The sequence below is a fragment of the Falco biarmicus genome, chromosome 16 (genome assembly GCF_023638135.1).
Source record: "Falco biarmicus isolate bFalBia1 chromosome 16, bFalBia1.pri, whole genome shotgun sequence".
Classification (NCBI taxonomy): Eukaryota; Metazoa; Chordata; class Aves; order Falconiformes; family Falconidae; genus Falco; species Falco biarmicus.
The window spans coordinates 10658299-10666791 of NC_079303.1; the positions used below are offsets into that span (position 1 = coordinate 10658299).

Sequence of the window (8493 nt, forward strand, 5' to 3'; positions counted from 1 at the left end):
CCCCGTATTTTTCATCCACTGGTAGCTAAAGGAGGACAAACAAGGATTTCTTTCAAAGGAGAACTTCTCTTTTCCTCTGTCCTACTTCTCTACCAGTGATCTGGATTCTGAGTGCTGTGCCACTGTCCTAATGGCCTGGAGAGGGATACTTCTTGTAGGACAGGGAGGAGGTGACAGTGGAGATCATCAGGCTGGGGAAGCTGAAGGAAAACGCAAGCAACTGGAGTTGCCTGGAGCAAGAGTGGCCAGCTTCAGAGCTAGGTCACCTCGTGTCCTCAGCTCCCATGCAGGAGCTGAACCACACACATGGACTGCAAAGCAGTGTGGCCCATAGAAAAAAATCTGCTTTTGGCTCGGGATCGCCCAGGGGCATTTAACTGCAATTCCGCCCTTGTCAGCAGGAAGGAAACATGCCCTGCAAGCACACACTGAGGCATGACACCTTCACCGGGGCTAAAGGGTACCTCAGGAGACCAACATGGGACCCCCCAGGGGCACCTGGATTGCTGGCTGGAGGACGGGTAGGTCAAAGGACCCTGATGGGAGCCCTGCAGGCTCCATACATTGGACCAACGGGCACCTTCCCTTGTCACACAGAGCATCCTCTCGGATGCTCTGGACAGTTTCTGGTAGATCTCTGGAGAAGAGCTTCCCCCCAGCCCTCTCCCATGGGCTTGCTCACCCCCGGTGCCCTTCCCAAGCACAGCCCCAGCAGGTGGATGCAACCGGCGTTGCAGGGAAGAACAAGCAGCAGGCACACAGTCAGCACTGCAGGAAAGCTGGGACCCCAGACACCCACCCAGCCTCCCCAATCCCAGCCTGGCCCACAAGAGTGCCTTTATATCCCTTTCCCAGAAGTGCTGAATTCCCCTTCCAGCATTAGCCACTGGACCCACGCTGCTTCTTGCTGCAGTGTACAACAGCCAGCAGAGAACTTGCTACATGTCTCTGATGTCCTGCATTTTTCCTGAAAAGGGCGGGTGTGTAACTCTCTGCATCGCTTCTATTTGGAGCAAGGCATTGCTTAGGGTCAACAGTGAAACCAGACACGGGCCATCAAAAGCTGGCTACGGGTCCCTTCTTTGCCATGGTCATGGCCTACCCCACAAACTCGCCCCTGGCCGTGTTGGCCACCGGCTGGGTGAAGGTCATGGCTAACAGGGCAGGGGCTCCTGGGTGGTGCTCATCCAGCCCTGATCGCCAAGGGTGAAGCCTTAACACCCAGGTGGGATAAAGCCTTCCCAAGCAAGGGTGGTGCTCCAGGGGCACCACAATTCCTGCCGAAGCTCACCACACCTTTCATTTCCCTGTGGCGCCTGGCAGGACCCGAGCGGCTCTTTACTGCTGCTAGTCCCCCCGTCTTTTGGTAAAAATGGAAGTTTTTCCTCCCGGTGGGCCTGCTCCAATTCCAGCGCCTTGGGGCCTGAGGCCTAGCACGGCCTGTGTGCCAGAGGCCTTCCAACGGCTAGGCCGGCCTCCACCAAGAGGAGTCTGCCTCTAGCCACAATGGTCATCTCTAGGAAAAACAGCTTCTTTTATTGAGCAGGACCCTGTCAAAAAGCCAGGTGAAAGCGCTGGCCGCAGGCGCAGGGAGGTGGCCCTTGCCCCCTGCCCTGTCCTGCTCGGGGCTCCCCCGGGCAAGGCAGGGCCGGCCATACTGGAGAGGGCCCCAGCCCCGCCCCCGCAGGCCCCGCCCACTTTCCGTTGGGCTCAGACCGTTGGTCACGGGGAGCCCACGGCCACCACAGGCAGCAGGGCAGAGCCGTGCTGGCACGCAGCGGCGCTGGCAGGAGGCAGCCTCTGGCCCAGCAGCGCTGCCACAGCACCAGCACCCCGCTTCCCAGCCTCCCCGTCGCCGGCTGGGCCCCCTCCTCGCTGCACGGCCAGGGCCCTCCTCTCCCGGGCAGGATGGGCCAGGCCAGCTGCTGCTGCAGCTCCAGGTGGGCTCCCCCAGGGCTCGGGGACACGCGGGCACAGCTGGGCCACGCAGCACTGACGTTGCTCATGCCCGCCGCTCTCTGCTCTGCAGGGAGGCTCTCAGCGACGCCGAGCCGGTGCTGAGCGCAGACGTGCGGCTGACCCGGGGCCGCAAGAGGAGCGAGAGGCGCCTGCTCCTCCTCCACAAGGAACTGGTGGTCGCCAAGTTGCGGTAAGACCCTCAGAGCCCAGATCCTTCCCCCCAGCCCCGGCCCAGGGACACCCTGGCACCAGCCCCAGGCCCCGGCCCCTCGGTGCTGGAGGCACCAACGTCCGTCCCAAGGGCAGGTGGGGGACAGGGCTCTGCGCGTGGGGACCCAGCCCAAGGAGCCCCGCTCCAGCTCAGGGCCGGCTTCTGCTCTCTGCAGACATGGCACCAGCCTGCGCCCACAGCTCTGCCTGGCCCTGGACCAGCTGTGGGTGCTCAGCAGCGGGAAGGAGGCTGCGGGGCAGGAGGGACAGGAGGAGGAGGAGCAAGGCACCGATGAGGACAGCACCTCTGTCATCCTCGCCTGGCCCACCGGCTCCTGCATTGCCACTTTTGGGTGAGTCGTGGTCGGGCAGGAGAGCTTCCCAGCCGTGCCCACGCCATCCCGTGAAGACTGGCCTCTGCCTTGCGTGCAGAGCCTGGGCAGGGAGCAGGCAGCTCGGTGGCAGGGAGGGAGGGATGGGGGATGCTTCCCCATCCTGCATCCCCTCGTCACCTTTTGGCCCCCAGAAGGGAAGGGCAAATACAGCTGCTCAGGCAGGACAGAGCAACCCAGGGCTTTGACAGCGCCTCTGTCCTGCCCCACGGGGCAGGGCTGTGCAGGCCCCCACCTTTGCCCAGGGCTGGGGGCAGCAGGGCCTGACGCTGTCTCTCCTCTCTTTCTGCAGCTCCCAGGCACTGAAGGAGCTGTGGGTGGCCACGCTGCTGGGGTAAGCCGGGGGGGGGGTGCTCCAGGAGAAGCTGGGCCCACGGGGGAACACAGCCCCCAGCTGGGGAAGGTGCCCCTGGGGCTGCAGGCAGCTCTCGCGCACAGCTGCCTGACAAGAGACAAGAGACGGCTTGGGGCTCACCCAGCTCTCTCCCTCTCCCTTCCCGGTGCACAGGACACCAGAAGGACGCACGGGAGCCCGCGTCACCCGCCTAACATCCATCAAGCTCCTGGAGAAGGAGCTGAGCCGCCGCCACGCCGTGAGTGTCTCTCTGCTCTGGGCCCTGTCCCCAAGCACTGCTCCTGCAGCCGAGCAGCAGACCCATGGCTGCTCACCTTCTTCCCCTCCTTCTCTCCCGCCCAGTGGAGGACAGTGCGCGCCAGGAGCCTGGAGAGGCTGATGGAGGCACAGGCAGAGGTGAGAATGGCTGCCTTGCACCCATCTCTGGCTGTGCTGGGATGTGCAGCCAGTGGGGTGACCATGTGCAGGAGGGCGGGGGTTCCCACAGTACCACTCCGCAGCAGAGGGGGTTGGGGAGACACCAGGAACGCTGGTACGTACTGGCTGGCTGGCGGAGCTGGGACGAAACCTGCCGCACGGGGCAGAGAGCCTGGGAGGCCAGAGGGTCCCAGCTCTGCCATGCTTAGGCTGCTGGTGCCGGGGGGCAGCTCGCCGCTGGCCCTTTCTGCTGCGGGGCTGCTCTCCAAGCGCAGCCCGATTCTTGGTTCTTGCAGGCTCATCCCAAGCAAGGGCCTGCGACGGCCCCATCTGCAAACGCAGGGGGACTTTGCCACGAGCCAGGTGAGTTTGGGAAAGAAAGGCAGCCTCCTGCAGTGGATTGAACTGTGCTCACTTGTCCCCTGAGTGTCGCCATGCAGGTTGGGCACCGCACGGGAGGACAGCACCTGGACTAGCAAGGACACCTGCTGGAGAGCGGCCGCTGCATGAGCTTCTGCAGGACACAGAGCCTCTGCGGCTGCCCACAGCTTGCAGGAGGGCAGGGCAAGGGCTGGGACAGGCTGTCCTGGTGGCACACCAGCTCTCGGCAGCCTCCAAGCCACAGCTGCTGGGCCAAAGCCACGGTTCCAGCTGCTGGCTCCCTGCCTGTCCTGCCGCACTACACAGCATCGCGCTGCGGGCAGGACAGAGCAGGGCAGGGCAGGCTCTGGGACCGCTGGCCTGGGGTTCTCCGTTGATGGCGTCTTACTCTGTTTTCCTTTGCAGCAGGAGGGAGCAGCAGCAGCAGCAGGAGGAGGATGGGGCTGCCCTGGCCCTTTGCTCTACGGCGCACCCCGGCCGCTGCCCAGGCACCAGGGCAGGCGGGCTCCGGCTGCAGCAGGGCGCTCTTTGGGCAGCCCCTGGCAGCCCTCTGTGGGGAGGACAACACGCTGCCCCGGCCCATCCAGGTAAGCCAGCCTGGACACGGGGTCCCCAGCCCCCCACTCAGTCCACAGGCAGCGTCCCCTGGCTCCAGGTACTGGGGAATTGGGCTCTCTGCCCATGGCTCACGCTTCTCTGCTCCCAGCCCCTTTGCAGGAGGACAGAGCCCAGCCTGGGGAAGAGCGCTGGCCATGGCCACCGCTGCTGCAGGGCAGCTCCTCAGCCAAGCCACTGTCCTGCATCTCTTGCAGGAGCTGCTGGCTGTCCTGCACCAGGAAGGACCGACGACGGAGGGGATATTCCGCAGAGCTGCCGGCGGCACAGAACTTCGGCAGCTACGCGAGGCCCTGGACCGCGGCACGGAAGTCGATGTGGGAAGCCAGCCTGCACTGCTGCTGGCCGTCATCTTGAAGGTGAGCGCTTCTGAGCTGCAGCTGGAGGAGCTCCTGGCTGGCCTGCAGCGTTCAAAGGCTCACCTGCAGCCCTTGGCATTGCAGGAATTCCTGCGAAGCATCCCCACCAAGCTCCTCGTCATCGACCTCTACGAGGACTGGATGGCAGCCATGGAGAGGGCCAGCAAGCAGGCCAAGGTGGAGGAGCTGAAAGCGTAAGTGTGGGCAGCCGCCGGCCTGTTGAGCAGGGACCGGGAGAGTTCTGGGACCTGCCTGCAAAGGCATGGGTTCCTCAGAAAGCTGTCTTTTCGGGCAGCTGCAAAGCTGTGCAACACGGCTGCTGGCTCCCACCCGCCTGGGGCCAGCTGCAGGGACGGCTGTGGGCACCCTCTGCTTCATCAGCCTTGTCTTCCTCTTCCCTCAGGGTGGCTGACAAGTTGCCTGTGGCCAATCTCCTCCTCCTGAAGCGGCTGATGGCCCTGCTGCAGCACATCGGCCACAACGCAGCCACCAGCAGAATGAGCTGCAGCAACCTGGCCATCTGCATCGGGCCCAACCTGCTGAGCCCACCCAACGAGGACCTGCTCCCGCTGCAGGCCATGCTGGCAGTGACCGAGAAGGTACGCCCTACCCAGCAGCCGGCTGCTGCCTTCCCGGCCCATCGGAGCTTGGCTGTTGAGAGGTCCCTGGCTGCCTCCTCCCTTGAGCCAGGGCTGGTGGGCTGGGTGCCTGGAAGAGCAACCCCCAGCCGCAGCCACCTGCGCAGACAAAGGGTCAGCAGTGGGAAAGGCTGCTTGACATGTCTGCAGGCACCTGGCTTGAGACCAAGGCTTTCATGTCTGCAGGTGAACGTGCTGGTGGAGTTCCTCATTGAAAACTGCGGGGACATCTTTGGGGGGGAGGTGGCCGGCCTCTCCCCTCCATCAGCCGAGGAGGTGCCAGCACCCATGGACAGGCGCACAGGTAGGAGGAGGGGCTGAGGCTTGTCACAGACACTGGGGCTCGGGATGCCAGAAACCTCAACGTTGAGGAGACAAGCGGTGTAGGGCTTGGCTGGGCTTTGCTTGAGATGTACTTGACTTCCAAGAAGTCGCGCTGCTGCACGTGCTTTTGCTTTCCAGAGCTGCAGTGCGAAGAGCAAAGTGGCCCTGCAGGCACAGCAGACACCCAGCGTCCGGCAGAAGCCTTTCTGGATGCAGACGCCTCTCTGCTGGACATCGACAGAGGAGCTGGGGGAGACACAGGGGCAGGGCCCAAAGCGGCAGAGGTACGGCAGCTCCACAGACACTGGGACAACATGTCTCAAGTGGGACAGTAATTTCCCAGGAGGCCAAGCAGCCGCTGGGCCTCCTCCTGGCAGCCGCTCTCTTGTGCCTTTGGGGCTCCTCCTCTCCCCCCAGCGTGGTACGTGTTAAGGAAAACTGGAAAGGCTGTTTCTGGAATGCATTTCATGAAGTATGATCTGCTTCATCAAACAAAACATACCTACAAAACACCCACAAAAGGACAGAAGGGAGTAGCTGTCACCTTGAGAGGGCTTTTGCTCAGATCCTATTCCATCGCAGCTTCATCAAGTCTAGGCTGCAGTGGCTGGACTGTGCAAAATGTGCATGATGCAAACCAGCATCTCCTCTGTAGAGCTAAGATGGCAATTTGGCAGTCAGGCCCTCACTACCCCAGGCCCTTACTTGCCACCCGTTACCTCCCACGTTTCTGGTTTAGGCACCTCCAGATTTGCCTCCAGCCACCCCCGAGGGCACGGCAGAGTCCCCGGCATGCCTGCAACAACTGACCAGCCTGCCCCAGGAAACCAGGTAGGAAGAGCTCCCCTTGCCTGACCTGAGAGCTCACTGCAGGGGCTTGGGGCTTTCCCCCTCTCATCACGCTGTGGGGTGGAAAGTTTTTCAGGATCCCACCAGGAGAAGGAAAACTCGAGACAAAGAAAGAGAAAAGAAATCTGGGCAGAGGAGAGGGACAGCACAGCAAAAATAAAACGGAGAAGAGAGGAAATGACTTTGCGGGCCCAAACCTGAGAAAATTCAGGACGGTGCAGCACGTCAGGAAGGCCAGGTGCGTACCAGGCGCTGCTGCCCATCTTTCCCGAGTCTGAACACGGCCCTAAGTCAGCCCAGCTGGCTGGCAAGGGCCGGCGAGGGCTGGTGCTGAGCAGGGTTTGGGATGAGCCCCACGGCAGCTCCCCAGGGGCTCCCCATCGAGCCCTGCTGCGTGGCACAGGGGCACTGTCAGCATCCCTGCGCACGCACAGCTCCCTAGGGAGGTCACCCCTGGGGAGAAGGCCCCTAGTGGAGGCCAGCAAGAGCTCTCCCTTCTGGGCCATGAGGAATTCCTCAGAAACAGTGTCCTCCAAAGAAGGGGGAACCAAATCCTGCCTCTTCCTGCCTCTGGGGGCTTAGCAGAGCTTTCTGACTCTGTCGTTGCAGGTGCTGACTGACTTTCACCGGCTGAACCGCTGTGACTCCTGGGCCCTCGCAGCTGGTGTTGACAATAAAAGAATCTTTTCCCTCTCCTGACCGTGTCTGCCATCGTGTCTTCCGGAGTGGGGAGCTCTTGTGCTGGGAAGGACCCTCGGGGAGGAGTTTGGGATCATCCCTTGCCCCAGCACCCTTTCCAGCGGGCATCGGGGCTGAGTTGAGGAGCTTTAGGAGGAAAAGCAAAGCACAGAGCCACACAGGAGGGTGGGGTTGGAAGGGACCCGTGGAGGTCCTCTGGGCCAAGCCCTCTGCTCCAGCACGCTCATCTAGAGCAGGTTGCAGAGAACTGTGTGCCCTTGGCCTTTGAAGATCTGCAAGGACAGAGAGCCCACAACCTCCTCGGACAACCTTTGCCAGCATGGGACCACTCTGGGGGGGAACATTTGCCATTTCAATCTCTTCTTTCACTGTACCACATTCCAGAACAGCCATGACATGACCAGCTCAGGCTTGAAACCAAGTGCTGTGGCCGGCCTTCAGGGCCAGCAGGGACTGGGGGCCAGAGGGGAAGTGTTTTAGGGACGGATCGTGGGGGCCGGAGGGAGGGTTTGAGGGACGGACGCCGAGGAAGGCCTCATCCCTGCAGAGATGGCTCAGGCCCAGGGCCTGTCTTAAGGTTCAGTCTTAGTGTTAGGGCTTAAGGTTATATCTTAGGGTTAAGTCTTAGGCTTCATTCTTAGGGTTAGCTTTTAAGGTTAAGTCTTCAGGTTAAGTCTTAAAATTTATCTTAGGGATAAGTCTTTGGGTTAAGTCTTAATATTTAAGTGTTAAGGTTAAGTCTTTAGGTCAAGTCTTAAGGTTAAGTCTTAAAGTTAACTCTTAAGTTTAAGACTTATGGATTGAGTCTTGGGGTTAACTATAAAGTTTAATGCTTAAGTTTAAGTCTTAGGGTTAACCCTTAAGAGTTAAGTCTTGGGGATAAGTCTTAGGGATAACTCTTTGGGTTAAGTCTTAAAATTTAAGTCTTAGGGTTATGACTTTAGGGTCAAGTTTTAAGGTTATGTCTTAGGCTTAATTCTCAGGGTTAAGTCTTAAGGTTGAGCCTTAAGTTTAAGTCATAAGGTTAAGTCTTAGGGTGAAGTCTTAGGGTTAAATCATGAGTGTAAATCTTAAGGTTAAGTTTTAAGGTTAAATCTTTAAGGTTAAGTCTTGGGGTTAAGTCTTAATGGTACATCTTAAAGTTAAGTCTTAGCGAATGCTTAATAGTCTTAGGGTTAAATCTCAGGGTTAAGTCTCAAGGTAAAGTGTCAACGTTAAGTATCAGGGTTAAGTCGTAACGTTGTCTCTTAAGGTTCAATCTTAGTGTTAAGTCTTAAGGTTATATCTTAGGGTTA

General features: G+C 59.9%; 1 protein-coding gene across 1 annotated transcript; it reads left to right on the forward strand.

Moving 5' to 3' along the window:
* Nucleotides 1-435: 435 nt before the first annotated feature.
* Nucleotides 436-7198, forward strand: LOC130159879 (T-cell activation Rho GTPase-activating protein-like). Its single transcript, XM_056361908.1, has 9 exons — nt 436-521; nt 2030-2149; nt 3070-3154; nt 4242-4301; nt 4527-4688; nt 4773-4882; nt 5092-5287; nt 5513-5569; nt 7109-7198. Exons 1-9 carry the CDS (start codon nt 436-438, stop codon nt 7196-7198), a joined length of 966 nt encoding a protein of 321 aa, XP_056217883.1.
* Nucleotides 7199-8493: the final 1295 nt, after the last annotated feature.